This window comes from Melanaphis sacchari, unplaced genomic scaffold (assembly GCF_002803265.2).
Source record: "Melanaphis sacchari strain LSU unplaced genomic scaffold, SCAv2.0 Contig79_pilon_pilon, whole genome shotgun sequence".
In the NCBI taxonomy this organism is placed as follows: Eukaryota; Metazoa; Arthropoda; class Insecta; order Hemiptera; family Aphididae; genus Melanaphis; species Melanaphis sacchari.
In genome coordinates this window covers 483,081-507,101 of record NW_020271559.1, presented here as the reverse complement: position 1 = coordinate 507,101, position 24,021 = coordinate 483,081, and the positions used below count along the sequence as shown (strand labels likewise).

Below are 24,021 nucleotides of genomic sequence, written 5' to 3'. Positions count from 1 at the left end.
ACCCAAAAATTTTATTTGTTAAATAATTATCTTAATATACAAAACAATTTTATTTTAGTATAAGTATTGTTTTTAATGTGTTGCAACACACAATAGTCTTTTTAATAAACTAATGTAATATAAATTAAAAATACTATCCTACCAATTTAAAAGTTCATGATTAATTGTTTTGTATTTTAAAATTATTAAATCTATTGAATCATGACTACCTAAATTATTTGTACGTTCAAAATTAATTGAATTGGCTTTGTTATGTGTACGTACATATGCATTGCATGACAAAAATGTAACAACATTTTTCACAATTCAAATACCAAATGGAAAAAAGAAAATGCATGTATTTTGCTATAATACAATCAGTGTACAGTGTGTACACGCTATTGTTTTAAATTCCAGTTTCATAAAATTTGCTATTAGATTTATCACTTATTATTATAATGTTCGACAGCGATAATCTTTTTATTTTTAAAAGCACTCTCCAGAAGATCTGCCTTAGAAAAAAACTTGAAACTTCGAAAAATATATCCAATATCTTAAAATGATAAAACTTAAAGTTATAAACAATTTATATATTGATAATATAAAAGACTAACCAACTTTAATATAAATTTAATGTTAAATTATATCTGACACTCTTTTCAGTTTTATTTAACAATTTGTTTTTATTTTTAATTATTGCATTTTAAATTCTTTCTATAAATAAAATTATGGTTCAACTAAAATACTATGAAAATCAAATTTTTTAATTTTTTAATTGGTATTTACACCTTCTGACTTTTAGTTTCAAGTTCAGTTCTGCGTAATTATTAATATCAATTAAACAATAATATACCAAATATAAGTTGAAAAAACGATTGTTAAAATTTTTTTACTAAAATCTATAATTTAAATCGTATTTTTAAAATTTTAAATTAACCAGGTTATTCGATAAATTAACAATGAAGCATATTAATTATAAAAATATGTTGCCTACTTACTGGGTACTTAGGTATTTAACATAATTAACAGCCTTAACAGTCAGAATTTCTTTTAAATTTATGTTCCACACCCTGATATTATTATTATTATTATTACTATTATTATTATTACTATTATATTTTCAGAGAAAAACGAATATTTTTAAATGGGATTCGTAAATAATATTTTTCCCTACTCACTATTCTATAATACCAAGTTCATGTCTGCGTGGCTCTAATGTATAACGTCGTTTTTGATAATATGATCCATTACTATAAAGTTCCACATTGGTAGACGTGCAAAAAAATAATTTGCACACGAACAGAATAGACTCAATTTTTTTTAAGTTACATACAAACTAAATGTTTTACAAACGTAATAAAACTTCCGTTTGAAATTTTCAACTATGAGGGCGAAAATTTTTATTTGGTTTTCATCTTGTCCTTATTGAAGTAATTCGGCATTCCTGCGAATACTGCACATTTTAATCTTGTATAGATTACTAATGGAATATATTATTATAAACTCGTGGTTTTAATATTTTTTTCTGCCCTAAAAATGTACAGATCCAAAAAAAATACACAGAACGGCATACTGTTCATAAATTGTTATGACGCGCTTTTTCAATAATAACAATATATGCATACACGTACAAACACTGATGGTAGAAAAAATAACCCTTGTCTCTTCTGGCGAATAACGATAAATTTTTATGTGGACATTTTATTAGATCATCAGTGTAAATTTTTAAAACTATATTCTGACATTTATAATTTTTTTTTTATTTTTTTAGTTGTGTTATTTAAGCATTACGCTTTAATATTATATTCTATACAGCGGTTTTCCTTGATATATTTTGATTTATGTAGAGAATCAAGTATTTACTATTTAGCACGTTACTCTCCCTACACCAAATACAAAATGAATACAGTGAGAACACACTGTAGTAATAAACTGTAAACGGAGTAAATATATACATACAATATACTAAAATATGTTATCTTAATTGTTTTACAGTCCTTCCAGAGATACTTAAAATTAATATTTATAAGTTTATAACGTTTCAAAATTAAAAATATATTTTATATACCAACTTGATATGAACAGTATAGGTATAAAGTAAAATTACATTGATTGATGTTTTAATAATTTAATTTGATTGAAGTACTTATTTATCTATTTTTAAATTAATTAGAAAAAATATTTATAAATCACTAGATATGGTTATAAATTACAAACAATAATATAATAATAATTTTAAATACTCCTGAAACTGTTCAAAATAAATTTTTCGACAATAATTAATTTTATTGCATGTTATCTAGTATAAACAAAAAATACATAGTAAAAAATAATATTTAAGTAGAAAAAGTTAATCTTTCATAAAAATCTATTTATTGACCAATTTTACGATAAAAAAGTCATTGTTCTAATTCTAATAATTTGATTAATAAAATACTAAAAAAGTACAATTCTATAGTTAAATATTGACAAATAATCATTACTAGTTAGGTACATATAGAATAAAGTGTGCCGTATATACGTCATTGAAATAAGTATCGAAAGACTTTTTTTTTTTTTTATTTTAAATAAAATTATGTGCAAATAATTAAGTGTTAAATAACTGTTTACTTGAATAACAAATTATAAAATTACACACACATAAAACACGTGTAAAAACTTTACTGAAGCTTTCTGAAATGTGTTTCTACAGGTGCAATTTACAAAGTAGCATTAAGATTATATTATATAGTTATAGTAAATACTAACGTTTACTTCTTACAATTACTACGAGTATCTTAGGAATATAAATATCTACACTTTAAATTATTTAAACAAAATTTCAAAAACATTTAAATTCCATTGAAAACTGTATTGAAATTGACAAATTTTACTTTTTGTTATAAAAATCATTTTCAAACTTAATATTTATATTTTAATATAATTAAACAAAATAAATATATTTTGTAATAATTTAATATCTACCAAATCATTTTATTAGAAAAAAATATTTAGTACGTAGTTGATATTATTTCGCCTATAACGTATAATTAATTTGATATATTATTAGCTTCATTGTATATTATTAAAATTATCTCATTAATAATTTTAATAGTTATTTTCAGTATTACATTTTAAGTTTAGAAAAATATTTTATTTATTTTTTTTTTTTGTTATATTTGTGTTTATTACAAATTTAAATAATTAAAAAGTTAAGTACAAAATTGAGATAAAACATTGAAGGGATAAATCATAGAAGCTTAGAATAAAAATTATTATACAACTTTGTTGTATATGTGTAAATATATTATTCAAATATACCCCACAGTTATAATGTAGATATATACCTATAGATAGTTAAACTAAAACTTAGAATAGTTATTAGTTACCCAAACGCTGCTCTACGTTCACGACAATCAGACGTGAACCAATCTCCGCTAGTTAAACGTTATACATAATATGTCTTTACCACATAGATGTGAACACGGGGAGGGTCGGCCTATTGTTATTATTATCAACACAAGTCTTAGAATACGTAATACGACCAGTCAGTCTCGTCCGCTCGCTATCAAATATTACAATAACACTGTATGCGTCTTCGCCAACATCATCAAACGACCGTCGACCACTGCAGTTGCCATCATGATTTAATACACATTTTCTACCTGCAGGCAGTGGCGTGTTCACGAAGCGTGACCAGTATGATAGATCACTCCACGAGACCCTTTTTATTTTTATGTATCAGTATTTTTGTAATACCTAACACTATACCGACTGCAGTTTTCAATAGTTATTAAAAAAATATGTTTTTACTTAAATTTTTTTTTTTTTATATTTTAGATATACCAACTAATGTGAAAACGTTTTTATAGAAATATTTTACTGAAGATTTACTACTATTTTGTTTATTCGCTGGATCACGGTTCTATGGTTGAAGTGATATCTGGTCGATTTTAAGGCACAGTAGTACCTACTAGGAGAGAATTTGTTGACACGAACCTCTCCCCCCCCCCCCCAAAAAAAAAATAATATATATGTATCATAGCATTCACCGCCGAGGCATTTTACTGGTACCTATTATTATTATAGCGAAACGAAAGAACGGTGCATTTTAGTATCGTATTGTAATCACGGTACATAATAATATAATATGTACTATACTATGCGTACCTGTAACAAGACGTACACTTCCATTTAGTCGGACGGGTTTGAACGCGACGGCGGCGACGGCGGCGTGCTAAGCGATTCGCGTGACATCCAGTCATTAGCACGTCATCGTCGGCGCGCGTGCACGAGACCCGGCGGGTGGTGGTGGTGGACGGTTGAGCGGCGTACCATGTGCGGGCGGAAAAAGACGAGACGGACGACGATTGGTCGTTTGGCGCGCGACCGATACCTGTTGCGGGATCTAAGAGATATTGGGACGCTACGCTGTGTGGACGGCGAGGCCGCGCGACGGATGCAGTGGACCGCCGGGAACGGCGTCGGCAGAAGCAAAAACGGCGGAAGAAGTGGCCGGTGACGACGGTACAGATTACGGCGGCGGCGGCGGCGGCGAATGACGGCAACGTGTGCACGCCTTGTACGCGGCCCGAAACTTTGTGCTTCACTGTCGTGCTTCTGCGGCGGCCGCGGCGTCGTTGTCGTCGTCGTTGTCGGCGTCGGCGTCGGTGGCGGACCGGTAGACGATCTGGCGGCGGCGTCGTTCGGTTGTGGGCACACGCGCGCACCCCTCCTTCGGCGCGCCGCGGTAAAATACATTTATAAATTCTAGGTATGGACAACAACCGATTTTTTTTTTTTTTTTACCCCTTGGTTTATTTAGGCAGCACAACAGCGGGTCAGTGTACGCCGAACCGAGGAAAATTAATGAGCCGTTTTTCGGAGAAGCGTCACAATACATTTTGAGATAACTAGAAACCGACCATTTTTACTGTTTACAGGTCTATGATACTCACGACAATCCTTTTTTTGTATTATCAATTATGTACCTCAATAATGGCTATAGACGTATAGTGTATTAATTTTTTTTCACAGAAATTATTGTTATTGTTTCATCAAAGAACTTATGGTTTTTTTTTTTTTTAAAGCAATTTTCATAAATTTTTTTTTAAAGGTATCTATTTTTATATTTCCAAATAACATCATTTCAGGTAATCTTTTGGGGATAATATTATAGACAATACACTTTTATGTTGTTCTGCCAACTTCAATTTATCAATTGTATCCTATTTTCATCCTTCTAGAATTTATTTCACTGTACGGTAACTACCCTCAACGTTATCAAAAAACGAGTGCGAGTGTGATGTGCACACCGCCTGTTTCCTGCAGCGGTCCTTCGCTCTTACAGACGCAGTCAAAATAATATTATAACGTTCCTGTAGCCCATGACTTCACGACAGAATTCATGTTTATTGCTTTTTCGTTGAGTTTTTTTTACGTACTCAACTGCCGCCTCGGAGGAGATTTTTTTCACTACAAACGTCCCATCATCATCACCAAATATAACTTTAATATCAAACGTCCTATGGTTTAGGTTATTTGCTTTTTTTCCAATATATTATAGTCATACGGCTATAAGGTTAACTTAACCTAACCAATTTTTATTACTATCGGTGTGAATGTAAAACGAACTACGTGATTACTATGTGACATGTCATGACTACTGAAATACAATAAGGGTTTGACTACGCGATAGAAAAAAAACAATAATTCTCACTCTTCTAACTATTTAACGAGTAATGTATACAAATTAATCACGACGACATATTTAGTCATTACAATTACTAGAAGCGTATTTGAGAAATATAAGCGTGAAGATCGCTATGATCATCGTTCTTTAATTTTAACATATTAACATTTATAATTATTATAAATAAAAATATTAGTATAATACTATATGATATAATTATTTTTTAAACCCCCTATTAATTATGGTTTTAAATAGTTTTATAATCATTAGAAATAAATTTTGATTACATACTTATTGGACCATGAATTTATTTATATTTAATTATTTCTATATCTTCGAAGTTATGTATTAATTAATGAAAATAACGCATTGATTGGACTGTTAGAAATCCAGGGTAGTATATAAGATTTACTCGAGGAGGAAGATGTGAAATAACTTTTTAGTGCTTTTATAAAATTATATTATTAATAATAATCACCCGAAAATTGTATTTAATATTTTTAATACTGGTACCTGGTAACTCAACAAAAAATAGTCTTTCATCATAAAATAAATTTATGAATAACTATTGCAACCTTTGAACTTCAGTTATTCTGTGTAAGGAATTTTATAATAATGATAAATTATACACTCTTATTACACTTCTTATGTATTTATAAAATAAATTACCATTAATCAAACCTACATATGTATTTTCTATTGTCTATATTTAATCAATGGTGATTTAAATCACAACTCACAGTTTAACAAATTTATAAGTAACAGTTATACTGTAATTTTAAGTCTTAAAAAAATACAAAAGAGGGGATGTATCCTCACACTTCACCACCATAAATACACCAATGACTTAGAACTGATGTATGACAAAGTCCATCATTCATCTAAAGACAAATTACATGGTAGAATACTGCAGCAAGTGAATGCTACATAGTAATAGTTAGACGTGTCAATACACCTGGTATAATAACATAATAGATTGTCATTATTGTGTTACTGAGGGTACCAATATCTTTTTCTAAACATTTGCTTTATCAAAGTTTTAATAAGTTTTTATGTTTTCACATAAAAACAGGGATATTTTTTTATCAAAGGCTTGCTCACTTTTTATGCATTTATTAAAAATTTATTAAAACCTATTTTATACAATATACCCAGCGCTTTATAAACCTGTATATACTTACTTACCTAAGTGAATATAACAAACGAATATATGATAAACCATAATAAATAACAACAATACCCGTTTGTATATAATCTTGAAAATCGTCATAAAGCGTACTATTTTACCAATAATTTACTTCAATGTAACAAATTTACCTAGGTATCTTTGCTTACTCAATGTTATTTTGTAATTTATACTTTATAGTTAATAAAATTAATTTTAAACAACACTAATAATGATCGTAGCAGAAGCGTAAATTATGAAAATAACAGTCGCAATATCTCTTGCAAGGAATTCGTAAATAATATTGGTGTCATATGTACAATATCTTGTCTTGATGCACAACTCTCAGCTCGTAATCGGGAAACAAGCGACGCGTATTGTCAAACCGGAAATGATGAAGCTCTCAAATATACGTACAAGATTCGTTCCACTAAATTGCATTGCATCACTAAATACACGGTCGCAGGTGACGAAACGATAACAATTTGAACAGATATCAAACAGCACGACGGACGCAAATAAAAAGCTCGACGTTAACTACATTTAAGACTGACTAACTGACACGCGACAAAAAATATCATGATTACACCTAATACGTCCGAGATTATACCTATAATCTACTTTAAATACAATGTGGATTGCGATCGTCACATGTAACTACGATTGTCGGTCACTGAATTTATACCATGGTCTAGTCAGCAGACTTTATATAATTTTACCTATTTATTAATGTACAATACTAATAATACTAATTAGATACTTTTTTTTTAATACGTACAGTTTAATATTGAATACAGTTTTATTTATAAGTGTGTAGTAATTAGTTTTATTTTAGTTTATTACAATAATATTACTAAAAAACAATTGTACAAAAATATTTTATCATAAAATTTAACACAATTATGATAAGCTTTACAATGTCTACTGTCTAGATCTGTCATTTTTAATTTAAGTTTTTCTTTTCCTTTATGAGAAACGCTCATTACTTTGTCAGCAATATTGTAAAATAAAAGAAGCATAATATAATTTATGTACAGTTGACTTTCAGTGACTCAAAGTTCACAGAAGGAATGAAAAATGTCAAAATATCAAAAATCATTAAAAAATATGTACATTGTACATAAATACTTTATAATTATTAAATATTTTTCATGGTATTTTATTTGAAAATTGTTAAATTGATGTAAAATTAATTGTTTTTGTTTATTTAATAAATCTTTAGCAATATAATATTCTTTAAACAACGAAGTGGTTTAATAAATCTTCCATACTTCCATTCCTATCGATATATTGATGTAATGTTTTTAATGCTAGTTTCACTTATTAAACTTATTTACTTGTTATAATTTACTGTATTTGTTTGTCTTCGACTTCTTCATTATTACTGTTCAATCTATCAAAGGTAATATAGCCTTCAGTCTATTCTCCACAAATATCCAAATTTTATTTTCATCGATATGTATGTTTGATCTAAAAGTATGTACTTCATTAAGTTGTATTGCCTCTGTTGATTTCACTCACCGTAGTATGTTAAAAATGAATGATTAATAAAATTTATTTTCTGTCGAAATTCTAAACCATGATTACCTAATATTGTAAAACAAATATTTAATTGCTATCATTAATGATGGACGATGAAGTATTTTTTTACTATTTCTTTTCGGTAAAATATTTTAAAATGATTGATTATGCTTTGGATAATAACTGAAATAAAAACGTAATATTTCAAGATTAACATTACACTTGTGTCTTTAAATAGGCTTTGAATAGCATTAAATGTCGAAGTTAAATTGTATGCTCTACAATAATCGATAAAAATTAACATTTACCTTTTTTCGACAACCAGTTGGATTCTACAAATCAAGTCATTGACAAAAAATAAACGCGGTAATCAACTATTTTTAATACTAAATATTAATAGGGAAAATCGAGATGTTGTAAACTTGTCCAATAAATTTTTTGAATTAAAAATATTACTTAAACTTTAAGTGTTATTGTTATTTGAAGGGAAATTTTATTTATTCCATAAATCGAGAATTTTGAGTTATCAAGGTTCGAATTACTAAGAATCGACTATGCAATATATACAGTGTGCATATATATATATATATATAATGATAGTTCCTACATTTGTTAATATGAATATTACATTTTAAAATAAGTGTTTAGTTAAATCTTATTGAAACTAATGCCAGTTTTAATAGAGAACGTTACACTCGCAAAACCGCAATATTATTATCTGCACCTTACAAAGTTACAAACTTACAATATAACAAATTTGTGTTCAACAGTTCCATTACTGTGTATCACGTGCTATAGTAATAGAAAAAATTGATATATCATCAACCTAAAAATTAGAAACGTTATATGTGTTTCCATTTAAAGTTTTTACAATATTCTAATTTTCAAACGAGTTAAAAAAAAAAAATTGAATTATAAATTATAATATTTTACATACTCATAACTTGCTTAAAAATTAAATTATCACCTAAAACTTTAAAGGACATAAAACACAGATAATATTATTACCTTTAAGTTTGATAAAATATAAATTCATTTCAATTGACACAAAATTAGAGCTATTGAACTAAAATATGCCATGTTATATGTTTGTAGAACGAAGAGTCAGAAACAACATAATATTTGGGTGTAGCATCTTAATATTAATCAATATTTTAGTTTAAAAATTTTTCAGTTAAGTATATATGTACAGCTTACAATTATTTACTTCCATTGGATTAAGCAAACAATATCAACTCAAAAAGCATAAAAATTCAAAAAATCTCGATCAAGATTTAAAATTTAAATCGATTAAATTAAATACAATTACAACTTTATTAACACACAAAAAAGATCGTATAGATAGATGTATGTATAAAAATTAAAAAACCTAACTATTACACATAGGTAGTGTAGGTAGTGCATACAATAATAAATATATAAAACATACTATATGAAAATGTTAAAACAAATAAATAATCAACACTAAACACACATATAACGTAATGTTGTAACTTATGATAATGATCCATGTACCAATCAAGTTTGTCCTAAATAAACTCAAATTTCTTTTATACTTCAAATAAAATAATATTAGAATAAATTAAACTTATAAGTAATGCATATTTTAGTTAATGTTAGACCTACTATCAAAGTATTTCTCTTAGTTCTTACTCTACAAAATTATTTAAAAGTTCTTTATGAGGTAAAGTTTTCCTCTAATATTTTTTTCCAAACAAAATCAAAAACCAGATTTTATAAAAGTTGTGTAACATTTTACTTATAAATAATTATGGGTAGATTTCTAAATTATCAAAACATGACTTGATAATTATTATAACTTAAGTAAAAACATTTAATTAAAATCTTCTAAAAACCAAATGTTTAAGTTAATCATTATATAATAAATGGTTAATCATAAGTAGGTATCAATTTAAATATTACATTTATGCTTATTTTAGTAAATTATATCCAGCTAAAATATTTTAAAAAATACATAAAATTATAGAAATATCTTGATTTTTACCCTAAATTTTCGTTAATTAGCTTCTTATATTTCAGATTAACTTGTTAATTCTCTATGTTTCCCTTGTTTTGTTTTTTAATTTTCTATTTAGTTATTTAATAATTTTAAAGATTCCAACCATAATTCATATGATTACTATCTACCACCCTATAATTAATATATTATATATGTTTATTATATAGGTAGATACCTACAATGCACATACCATTTTTGAAAATAATAAGAATAACATTATATTATTAAATCTTCAAAAAATCCAAAATCCATATAATAAAATTTATATTACAATGATTATTAAAATACTATAAGTTTACTTATATTGATACTCGTTTAAAACTTTTTTAATAATTTTAATTCAACTCTAAGTATATTATATTGGATATGCATCTTGATCACCACTTGAACTAAAAATACGAAGTCCGTCAAAAAAAAATTGCAAATCAAAGAAAAATACACAAGTTATACTGGCTAGTCGGATACCATTCTACACTAGGCCTGACAAATAAACGGCTTCCGTCTGTATACGTACGACGTACCTATAACTAGCATCAATTTTTAATAATGGCATACAAATATACAACTATAGAAAAGTTACAGTAAATCCAACATCGAAGTCATTCGTCAGTGTTATCAAAATATTTCCCTTCGTACCATTTTCGCAACATGCCGGTTCGATAGGATTATAGGAATGAAGTCATTTATCGATATTTGAAGATATCATCCATCCATGACGAACTTAAAAATTTTTCTAACAATCATGTAAAAGAACTAAAGCTGCCACCAATACAAATTCTAAACTACTTGACAACTCGCAATACATTTGACACCTCATACTCTTGAAACTATGATACAACTTAGATTAAATGACTTAGGCTAAGGAAAAGGAAGGCATAACCCCAAACATGTTCATGTATAATATATATTTGTGCATATATACTATTTACTACATTATATATTTATTTTATTGATTATATTATGAATATATAGGTACTCCCATTGTAAAGAAAAGTGTAATGAAAATATCCGGAATGGCTACACCTCAACCATTGAGAGGACCTAGTGGTATTCCTGCTGAAAAAATAAATGACATTCTCAACAACTCGAGAAAAGTAATTCTACAAAATAGGAAATAATTTTGGAAAAATATTTCAATTCATAATAATTATTAGACTATTATCATTTTTTTTTTTTTTTAATTTAACGATCAAATTTATCAATTTGTAATTATACTAATGTTTCAAATTATACTTATTATATTTGATATTGCCATATCTTTATTTATATGCATTTATATACGGCATTTTTAGTTAATACATTTTTAGATGATAAATTATTATTAAGCAATAATGCCGTAAAATTTACTTATGGCGTTTATCCTTCATAAATTCAAGTATAAACAGCTAATATATTGGTAAGTTATAACATAAAAGTAACTTTTATTCGTATAATAAGTGAACAATATTTTTAAATTATTATTTCATTGCGTTCCTCGTAAAAAAAAAAACTATAAAGGTGGATATGTTTTATACTAAATTAAATAAATTAAGGAATAATAAAAGTATAATAAAATGAAAAATACATAACTGCATTTTTCTTAAAATAAAATTAATATATTAGTTTTTACGGCACTTTTGCTTAAGAGGGCAGCATAGTCCCATTAATATCTTTTAATTATTTAAATAAAAATATCTTGGGACATTTTAAATGTACATAATATAATTAAGCTTACTATTGTAAATTTAATGAATTAAAAATTATGAATATGTATGTAAATTATACCAACAAAAAAATAACAAACACATATATCACATAATTTTGTTTCAAATTTTATCATTAAAATAGCTCTACTCCTGTTAAAAAGTAAAAACTAACTTGTATCCAAAAACGATTTATATTGTTTAATACGTAAGTATCATGAATAAAATCTTGAACAACAATGTTTTATTATTATTATTTTTTAATTTCTGTATTAATTTTTAGTAAATGATAATAATTTTAATTATCACTAAACAATTCAATACATGTATAGATTCGTAATAATTAGATAAAATTAATATCATTTTAAAATGAAAAATACTAGTGACTATTAATTCTAAATTTCAAATAAACTTATCAATATTCGTCTATTCGCAGTGACATAATCGTGGGGGAAAGCACTTGCCATTTCCTCTGTTGTATAATATGTATAATGTCAGAGTAAGTTTCTCAAAACGTTACCGTTTTATCTTGGTTATTTACGAAACCCAATAACATTATTTCATCAATTACGATTACAGGATTATCAACACATCATGTTTTTCAAACAAGTATTATAGTACCCTTTCAATTTTCATGAACTCTAATGTACTTACTTTATTATTTAATGATATGGGTATCTATGATTTGTTTCCGAACAATAAAATGAGATTAAACTCAGTTTAAAGACTTAAGTAAAAACAATCAATTATATTATGATTTTGAAATTATTAACCCTCCCCTCCCATCTAGTTTTTTTTTACGAGTTATCGAACTAAAATTATTTTAAACCAATATAATTTATGATTTCAAGTTTTACCAATAAATTCAGCATCAGCCAAAAAAAGTTTTTTCCCAATGAGAAAAATTGAGACACATGGCGTCGATATCAATCAAAAGAGAATTCAATTGCAAGGAGTTATTACAATATTCTACAGATAGTATCGACGACTGATGAATTTACCAAAAATTAAAAAAAAATAGAATTCAATTTTCTAAATAAATATTATAAACAGTTATAAGTTATTATAAGTAATATGTAAATATAATCATAATGATTGACTATAAATTATAAAATACATACATGTCACATACCATAAATTCCATAAAATATTTTACAAATTATTCTTATAACCAGACCTATTATCTGAATCTTGATCCTGAATATGCCTCTATTGTCGATATTTGAGACTGTATACCAGAGGTCGTCAATTAAGTTCTAAGAAGGTCCAGATAATTAAAAAAAAATTTGAAAATCAAAAAAAACTTAAATAAATATTAGTTAATAATTGATGTGTTATCGTGACTATTATTAATTATTATAAACAGCGATTAACTATGGAACACCATCGTAATCTCCACATACATCATAAAAATAGATCAAATATTATTTATCCTATATACTTTTAAAAAGTATTTGATCAAAAACTTGATTAAAGAATATCTACTTATGCATTCAAATTGGAAAACTCAAAAATATTAATATTGCAGTTTTTAACTAAAATATTAGAACATAACGTTAGTTAAATATAACACAGTAATTTACCCAACAATGAAAGTATGTATTTTCAATATTTTTGATTGTTTTGCAAGCAATTAATAAGGAACTGAGAAACTGTATTATCATTGAATTTAATTCATTTAATTATCAACATAAATCAAAAGCTATAAAAATTCACACTTCAAATTTCCATATGCAACACAAAAATAATCAAATTTTAAAAACCATTTCATATCTAGTAAGTATAGTGGGTAACTAACATAAATGTGTTAAACTTGATTTCAATAATGCATCATTATATTATACGATAAACGATTCTGAGCACAAACGGTATATATAATATACACTCTACAGCTTATATCGCCAAGTAATTATGTTTTGTTTTTTTTTTTTTTTTTGTTTTATATATAACCATTAGCCATTAAAGTTTCATTTATTTTACTTTTAGTATAATAGTATTTTGATAAAAGTTTTTTCTTGGATAATTTAGTATTTAATTATCATAATAATATTATATCAATTAAAATAACTCAAAATCTTTCTGTAAATGCCGTACAACAGAAATACCGTAAATGTAATTAAATAATTTAAAAAAAAAATCAAAAATTTTATTGTGTATAGTAAAATTCATTGTATAAAATATTATTGTAAATTTCCGTGAATTACTTATAATTCATAAATAATAAAGAATTCAATTTTTAAAATTTAAATACAAAAAAAAATTTTTTATGAATATCAAACTACAAATAATTGCAACTTTTTGCAATTTTGACTAATATTCTTCTAACTTCAAAATAAAATTTTACCAATACATTTATAATATTTTTATGCAGTACCTAATAATAATAACTTTTATGGAATCTTGTCTTAAATTTTCGAGAATTTTTAACCAGCAAATAATTTTTTTATCGACATTTATAAAAAAAAAAAACTAAAAAAAATTGAAAAATTCTCGTACTTATATGCAACTTAGAATTGAAAAATTTTAAAAATGTTAAGGTAAAATTAAAATAGTAAGTAATATAAAAATTTTTTGAAGAGAAATAATTAGCTTACGAGTGAATACGAATGTCGTAAACAACTGAACTTGAAATGCTATAATTTAAAACTAATTTGGCTTTTCGGTAGAATTTTTTTTTTCATAAATAGATTGAAAAACTAACTAGGAAGCTTGTATTAAGTTTTTAAATTTTCGATATAATAACAAAATTCTTATAAATTTCTAACTACAAAATAATTTACAAATTTTTGCAATTTTCATAAATTTTGTCAAATTTTAACTTTAAATGCTTACACAAAAATATTCTAACCATAGATTCTCGACATTTTTTAATTGAGAAATTAACAACATGAGAGGAGTTTTGTACCTATTCAATTTTCAAGCATTTCTATACAGCAAATAATTTTTAATCGACATTTATAAAAAAATACTGAAAAAAATTAAAAATTTCTAATGCCTATAAATATCTTAAAAATGATCAAAATATTTAGAATATTTTTTTGTGAATAAAAAACAATTGTATATAAGCATTTGGTGAACATTTCAAGTTACTATGGTTATTCTTGAGTTACATAAAAAAAACATAAACAATTTTTTTTTTTTTTTTTTAAATAGATTTGTATAAGAATTTCTTTTTTCCTTAATTTTTGATTATTTTTCCAGGTTATAAAAATTATTACTGAAATTTTTAAGTTTGACTAATTTTAAAGTACATACTAAATACAATTTGGTATCTAAAACCACTCCCATATTTGAAAATAAAAGCATTTTATCGACAATTTATCGTGACTCATCTTCAAAAAATAAAAATAAAAGACACATTATTGTAAAATCAATACATACATCGCTTAGCTCAGAATCCAATACAAAATTATTCAATTACTCTAATACATAAACCTTCATTTTAGTATTTCACAAGGAATCTAAAAATGTGATTTTTTTATTAGGTTAGGTAATTTTATCAAACTAAAGTAAATTTTCATTCACTAATAAATCGAATAATTTAAAAAATATATATAACTTTATTATATAAACATTTTAACGTGTGTAACTACAATAATACAGTTACATACACTATCACAATATATTTATATCATAATATCTGGAACGATAGAACACAATTGAATATAATCAATCAGTAATGGCTAAAAATTATAAAAATCAAAATGTTGTTTCATTTCCACACTTTGATAATTCCATCACAAGATGCAGTGACTAGAAAACACTGAGACGCCATACATGATGTGATATCCAATATTGATCCTACATGCCCTGGTGCCGGTTGGTCAGTGGCACATGGTGGTTCCTCATCACCAGTCATTACTGTACTGTTAGATTTTGTGCAAACCTCTTGTACAACATTTGTACCATCAACTAATCTACACCTAATCCATAATTTTTTTTAAATTAGTATTTAATAAAATAATTTTAAATATTTAACATACTCGTAACAATACAATGAATGACCCATAACATCACTTGCAGCTGGTATAGCTATGTAGGAATCACTTGGAGAACTCAAATTCCATTTTCGTACTCTCTGGTCTGTGCCACCAGTCAACAATTCTGGACCGTGATCTGTATTCATTGTATATAATGCGCATACACTATGATTATTAGTCTATAATATAAAATAGTAGTAATTCAATACCAATAATAAATAAAAGTCTTATTATAAGACTTTTGTTAATAACTCAAATCAAATAATCATTATACTTGACTGTTTGACAGCGGAGGAGCACTACTAGCCCAAAGAGTTTGTTGTTTCGAACCACTTTCCAAATTCCATACCGTTACCTCATTGTTATCTTGCATGGCTGATATAATCCATGATGGTTCAGATGGATGTTTTATTAATCTTCTCACTCTTACAGCTAAAATTGATTAACATAATTTGACTATTGGCTATAACTATTTTAATTACTTATAAAACATATAGGAAAAGTTAATTACTGTTTATTATTTATTACCTTTGGAATGAGCAATGGTAGCAATTGGTAATCTAAAGCGCAAATCCCAACATGTATGATAACCACTACTTGTACCTAATGTAAGGCAACTTTGTCTTGTATCTAAACACATGGCTGTTATAATGCCTTTAAAAATTTATAAAACTATTAGTTAAATTATGATTTTAATATATATTTATTATTTAATATAACTTAAAACTTACCTTGTTTTATATCATTATTAACTTTCCAAGCTAATTTTGGAGCACGGAGATCCCATCCAATAAGAGAGCCATACACTGTTGCATACACTAGTACTGTTTGAGATCCAGAATCTAAATAAGATATATCAACGGCACAACCATCTTCTTGCAAATCTAATTGTTTCATCTGTATCACACCCAACTTATTACTATTTGACTCTAAACTGCACAATAAACAAATATATTATAATTTAATAAACGTAATAAAATATAATTTGAATAATTTTTACATACTTTAGTACAATAACTGAACCAGAATGACTAACAGTAGCTAATGACTGATTATTTCGACATGTGGTCATACCATATAATGCTCCATTTTGATGATTATATACTTGTTTAGATCGATTAGCAATGTTTTTGCCTTCCATTTTTACACAGTCCCATATACGTACATAACTGTCAGAGGAACAACTTGCAAATAATGATGTATTTGGAATTGTCACCAACCTGATAATAAAATATTAAGTGACATATTGAAGAAAATTAGCTTATAGTTTATAATACTTAACATAAAATCTCATTTTAAGTAGGAATTATTTTAAACTAAATTTTTATTTTAAGACATTGATTTATTGCTTATTATATAACCTGTTTACTCCAGACTTATGTTCATGCAGATGGGCTACCAACTGAGAACGAAGTCGCCAACCAGGTGGAGGTAGTCTTGGTTTCCACACTTCTTGTTCAGCCCATTCATGACGTCTCATTGTCATTTCATGACACTCTTGACGATGAGATATCAGTTTACGCAATTCTAGTTTACATGGTGCATAACGATCTAATAAAATGAATACAACATTGAAAATTCTGATTTTCTGAATTTCCTTTTTTATTACAATACTTACAGTGTATATAAGACATATCAGTAGGCCCTTCAATACTATGAGATGGAGATGGTTGAACATCAGATGTGTAGGAACCCCCAATAGGTGATCTAAGTAAAAAGTACCAATACAATAAATGTAATATTGATGAGGTTAAAAATAATCTATTACGGATTTCGAGAAGAATGCATTTGCTTTGAAGACGATAACTCAGGACTGCCAAACATACATTTCCACTCATCATTCATGTTGGAAACTGACTGATGATGATCATCCATACCTCTTCGTCTATTTGCTAATGGAATAGGATCTTGAAGTTTTGAATATTGTGATCGTGCCAATGCTATAGAATAGCAATGCACATTGAGTTTTGAATCTCCAATATTTATCTAATAAAATACTAGATAAGAATATACAAAATAAAAATATTATTTTAATAAAATGATTTACCTTTCCTTTAGTATTATACTTGTTGTCAAATGCTAATTGCTTGTGGACTTTTAAAATATGTTTAGATAGTGCTAACAATTGATCTTCTATTATTTCAGTCATCCCTTCAGATTCCAGTTTTCTAATTAACTAAAACATAAAAATTAAAATAATAATTTAAAATAAACTACAATGAATAATATATATTTTACATTTCTTAGTGCACTATTTTGATGCATTGATTGTGTAACACTTGTTAAAGGTATATGACCAGTGTTAGCTATAGTCCTGGCTTTTTTTCGTTCACCCAATATATCCACCAATGTTTCAAGAATTGAACACTTAACAACTGTATCATAAATATTCCGTGGTAAAGGGTCTTTTAAAGTATTCATTACTAATTCTTCTCTATCTACTAAAATGATTGAATGCTTCAAATAAGGTTTCATTACAGGCAATATTTTACACTGAACATCCACATCATCTAACATTCGTGCTGTAGCGCTAAAACAGCCAACAGTAGCCTAAAACAAATAAAAATCAACTTACAAATAAAGTATAAGTGAGAGTTGCTAAAATAAAACTGATATTAATACACACAAAAGATTAAATAAGTAAATAATTAAAACACATTTAAACATACCTGTCTTATCCATAAATTTGGATGTATGAGAAAACAAGAAATATCCCTAATTAATTGGTAAAGAGCAGTTTTTTGAAGTAAGCGTTTTTCAATTAGATGAGACATTGCATTAAGTGCTTTTTTTGCTACAAACTCTTCACTGTCTGTAAACCCCTAGAAATTATAAATTCAATGACAATATATAATATATTATATCTACTATTGCACAATGCTCTAAACTTACTTGTTGCAATAGTGGGCACAATATAGGTGAACACTGTTGATCAACAAATGCAGCAACGTTAACAAAGTTATCAAAAAATGATGCACGCAAGTGTTTATCAGTTTTATCATTCAAGAAAGTTACCATATGAGATAATATCACATCATTAGCTGAATGAAAAATAAATCTATTATGAAAAATAAAATAAAACTTATATGTAGCAAAAATTTACCTCTTTGAGTGCCAAAAAATTCACATAGCTCAATTATATTACTATTCACTAAAGTTTGTTTTACAATATTGTGAGAATCAGTAAGAAGTGAAGATACTGATTGTTGTACCATTTCATGCAGTGTAGCAAGCTCGGTCTCAAACGTACTTGAGGTTGGTTCATCTTCTTGCACATTCTGACAACATTTCAGAAATCTTAAACCAGTTTGTGCTAACTGTGAAATAATCTGAGCAAAAGTTGTCCTCACAATAACTGCATCATCATGGGCCACCTACAGTGATAAATTTTGTTAACTACTAAAAAAATGTGCAATATTACAAATAAACTTGATACTTACATTTATTAACCCTGGAAAAATATATTCTGGAAATGTGTTTGCATCACTAGGTTTCAAATTTTTAACAGTTGAAAGTGTATTATTTAAACCATGTAGTGCAGATTTCCTTACACCAGGAGAAACATCTTGAATCATATAAAACTTAAACAAAATTTATATTATCATTACTTTGAATAAATTATAAAACATAAAAAAAAAAAATTTTTTTAAACTTAAAAATTTTCAATTTAAATAAATAAATGTATTTATAATAATTGTTGTAATGATATTCAAATAATTACACTTCTAAATATCATAATATCATAAACTAACCTAACCTGTCAATAAATCACCCTTAAACACAATAAAATAACTGTTCATTTAATTACGCCACAATAATCAAAATTATGTATAATGCAAAGATAATTCTATATATATAATATATATATATTGTAATTAGACTGCTTCATCAAAATTGGGTCTTAATTAAATTATTGACTTTTCATACTCGTTTGACTTCAAATTTTTGTTATTTATTTAAAAAGTAAATAGATATAAAATGTCTTATTGTTATTGCCTATTTTGTCATATTAATTACAAAACATACATATACATATACATTTATATAATAATTATATACACATGACTATTTTAAGTCTTATACATAATTTTTATTATTGTATGTAGTACAATATAAAGTTATTTTATTGTATTGAAGAATAACATATTTAATATTATCATTAGGAAATAAAGTTTTGTGGTATAATTGTATAAATATCATTATGTTGTTTTGAAATTTCAAAATATTGATAATAAGCTATATTTTAGTATTTCATTATTTTTATGTAAATAATATTCTAATAAAAAGCTTGTTCAATTTAAAAATATAGACAATTGTATTCCAAAATGTATCTAGGTAAAATGTTTATTTATAAAAATTTGACTTACAATATATGGTACAATTCTGTCTAAAACAGTTTCTGCAGAACAATATGTTGATAATTCAAGTAAAACATCCATTGCTTGTATTTTAGTTGTAGACAAATGCAAACCTCTGAAAAATATATAAATTTACAAATAAAAAAAGGATTAAAAATGCTTCGAATAATTTTAGTTATTATTTGATTTAAAATGTATTGAAAATTACCTATATATAAAAAAAAAAACTTTTACCTAATACAAGAAGTAACTAATTGAACAATCAATACTAAACCATCAGTACATTCTTCTGAATCATTTGATGGAAGCAACATGTTAATTATACCATTAATATCACTTTTTAATCTGTAACAATAATAACATTAAAGTAGAGTAATTTTATTATTGTCCAAATACACTTATATTTTATTCGCTCACCTATCAATTTTTTCATCAGGTGAAATTATAGGATTTGTAGCCGAAAACATTTGTAAATATGGTTGAAGAAAAGAATAAAAATAATCTGGAAATATTTTATTTTTCTCTTCATCCAAATACAATTCAGCAGAACAGCGATCTGCTGGATTTAATTGTATCATAGATTTGATGAGATCCTAAAATTATAAATCTAGTAAAATATTTTAATTATATATAAATTATAACTGAATTTGTTTTACACACTCTAATTTCTTTATCTTCAATAGTATCAATGTGAGGGTTTGGATCATATTCTCCATTTCTATATGCCAACAATTGTGATAAATCAAAGGGTGGACGACCATCTGTGAACATTTCTGCTAATGCACATCTGTAAAATACAAATAATATTATCATAATATGTTTATAAAAAAAAATATTTATTAATAATTTATTTTCTTTTACCCAGTGGAAAAAATGTCCATAGCTGGAGTTAATTCTCCTTTTTTAACATGATCTTCAGATGGTAACAACTGGTTACTAAGTTCAGCAGACGTCTTTACAAAACTACAAAATTCAATTTAATACTTTATAACACTATTTAAGTAACATTTTACTAATTATATTATTTACCGTTCTGGAGCTATGTAACATAGCCTTCTACGAGAAGTATCAAAAAAGAATGAATAATCAGCAGGGTTATCATCGGGCAAATATGTAGGTTTGTAGGAGGCGATATCTGTGAGTAACACCCAATTCCAAGACGTAATCATAATATTTTCTAGCTTGATATCACCATGACATACCTATATGTACATTTACAAACATCACGCAATAAATAGAATTTCATTGATTAGTAACGTCACAAACACATACACCTAATGTGTGACATTGTCGTAGAGCAAACAATATTTGAAAAGCAATAAATTTTTTCTCTATCATAGTCAAGAAAGGTCTGGTACTGATGCGATCATACAAACTATATTTGACATATTCGCGCATCAAGAAAACAGCTTTGTCGGTCATCTGTAAAAAAAATAAACAAATAAAACCTAATTATCAATAACAAAACCTATAAGATTTAGTGAACATACAATAACTTTTTGAAAACATAAGCAATTGACAGCAGACTGCAGTTTGGACTTTATCTCTTCAATGTGCACACGATGTTTAACTAACGGCAACATTGGATCATGCAGAGCAAACACTTTAACAACAATCATTCCTTCTTGGGACTTGGCACGAGCCACCTTAAAAAACCTAGTACTTCCCAAGCTGTGAAACAAAACAGAAAATAATATTTATGAAATCATTAATGTATCGATATTGGAATTAGAATTTACCTCGCATCAAACTGCAGCTGAGAGTGATCGGTCAGATAGTGTTCGACTGGAAATATTTCAGACGGTGCAATACCCACCAGTTGGTTGCCCATCTTCGAAAATTTATAACTGCAGTGTTGATCGCGATTATTGCGAAAAACCGATCTGATAGAGATGCTATTGCAATGACATTGAAACTATTACTTTTCAGTATTAATCGTCAATTGCCCCATATCCATTGTTATTTATTTTAAAAATGAACAAATGTCAATTGTCAATAATTAAAGTACAGAAACAAAAATTAAACCTTTTTTAAACTTCTGTTATCATTTTTGGTTGGCTTATCGTTTAAATGCTCTAATCTAATCTTATCACAAAAACGTAATTTAAAAATCATAGAACAATATTTAGGAGGCTGTAACCATACCGTAGAAAAAAGATGAAATAAAAAGGCGACTCCTGTAGAACGTTTTGATATGACCCATAGAAAAGAAATTAAATAGAATAATCCCTTTACTATAGTAAAAAATTCATGATTTTTTTCTATTGTTATATACGCAATCTGTATCTTATAGATACAATAAGAGTATTGGCTAAATACAAAAACTATATACTTTAATAATCACGATAAAAATAGCCATCCAGTGATGGCACTTTTAAATTCATTTATATAATATACCTATACACGTATACATATATAATATATATATATTTCTTCGAGTAGGTTAAAAAATCTACGCCAATTATTTTAAGCGCCTTGGAGGATTACCAGGAATAACATTTGTTGAAAGAGCTTTAATTAGGGGATGGAATGAGATGCTAGACGATTATGGAATCTTTTATTAAATGTTATTGCTTCTTCTTTAACAGTTTTAATTTTTAAATCCGTGTGTAGGGTATGTTTTGATACAAATGAGAGGAGTTCGTTAATTTCCTTGATGCAATATTTTGAAATACATAAATTCGATTTATATCTGATATTTTTGCATTTCCCCAAAATTGGAGGCCATAAGTTCAAATTGGTTTAATGAAGGATTTATACACATTAGTATTTTTATATTTAGATTTGTGTGTTATTATTAACTAGTAAAGTTTTAAACATACGAAATCGATGATTTAGTTGAAATCTTTTTGCACAAGTATGATAGGCCCTGATGAATCTAGGGTTAAGCCAAGATATTTTACAGTCAGGGTAGATCGTAGATGGCATTTGAGTATCGTAGAGAGTAACGGACGGACAATGTCCGAGTTTAAGAGTAAAAGTTATTACGAAAGAGTAGTTGATAAGAAATTAAAAAGATACGAACAAGCATTAGCAATATGTAACTTTGGGCCAACTTGCAACTACTGCGAATCGCTTCAACTTATTTACACCATTCAAATGTACGTCAGTATTTGCTAATAAATTAATAATAACTAGTTAATTATAATATAATAATAATAGCTATTTAATACATATGATTTATTTTTGATAAAAATTAATGCTCATTGCACTTGTTTAAAATTGAAATGTTGATAACTTTTCTAATAGTATAAATTGTTTTATATTTAAAATTGTATAGAATTTTTAATTTCAATATATAAGTTTTGAAAATTTAGTAAAAGGTTCCTAATTAGTTTTTTTTATAAAAACATTAAAATTTCAAAAATACTTGAGCACTATTTTTTATTATAAACATTTTTAGCTCAAAATTTAAAATTGGATATTTACACAAAAAATAACAATTTTAATTATTATTTTTTATAATTTAAATATTATTCATAGAGACTTGAAACTTTTTGCTACTAGGTATATTATTATTACTATTATACACGATTAAATTATTTAAGTATTTAGTTTAATTTTAAGCTATTTATACAATTATACATTTATACTATAAACATTCACATAAAATAAGAGGATTTTTTTAATTGGTTGTTGTTGTCA

General features: G+C 26.5%; 2 protein-coding genes across 2 annotated transcripts in view; both read right to left on the bottom strand.

Moving 5' to 3' along the window:
• The window catches only part of LOC112601481 (dopamine receptor 1-like), a 210,825-nt gene extending 206,276 nt beyond the window's left edge, over window positions 1–4,549 (bottom strand). Inside the window, exon 1 of the mRNA XM_025349131.1 lies at window positions 4,129–4,549. Within this exon, the coding sequence (XP_025204916.1) occupies window positions 4,129–4,152 (24 nt within the window). The 5' untranslated portion in view covers window positions 4,153–4,549. The remainder of the gene's footprint in view (window positions 1–4,128) is intronic.
• Window positions 4,550–15,625: 11,076 nt separating this feature from the next.
• LOC112601507 (phosphoinositide 3-kinase regulatory subunit 4) lies at window positions 15,626–22,577 on the bottom strand. Its single transcript, XM_025349168.1, has 24 exons — window positions 22,116–22,577; window positions 21,867–22,047; window positions 21,649–21,798; window positions 21,406–21,578; window positions 21,238–21,339; window positions 21,037–21,163; window positions 20,794–20,969; window positions 20,611–20,721; window positions 20,386–20,491; window positions 19,459–19,599; window positions 19,122–19,392; window positions 18,911–19,059; window positions 18,688–18,840; window positions 18,257–18,568; window positions 18,066–18,194; window positions 17,787–18,004; window positions 17,637–17,725; window positions 17,380–17,569; window positions 17,023–17,238; window positions 16,750–16,952; window positions 16,547–16,672; window positions 16,293–16,450; window positions 16,022–16,197; window positions 15,626–15,961 (listed from the first exon to the last, which is right to left on the bottom strand). The coding sequence occupies exons 1-24, from the start codon at window positions 22,205–22,207 to the stop codon at window positions 15,751–15,753; spliced, it is 3,960 nt and encodes a 1,319-aa protein (XP_025204953.1). The 5' UTR covers window positions 22,208–22,577; the 3' UTR covers window positions 15,626–15,750.
• Between the last annotated feature and the right edge of the window lie 1,444 nt (window positions 22,578–24,021).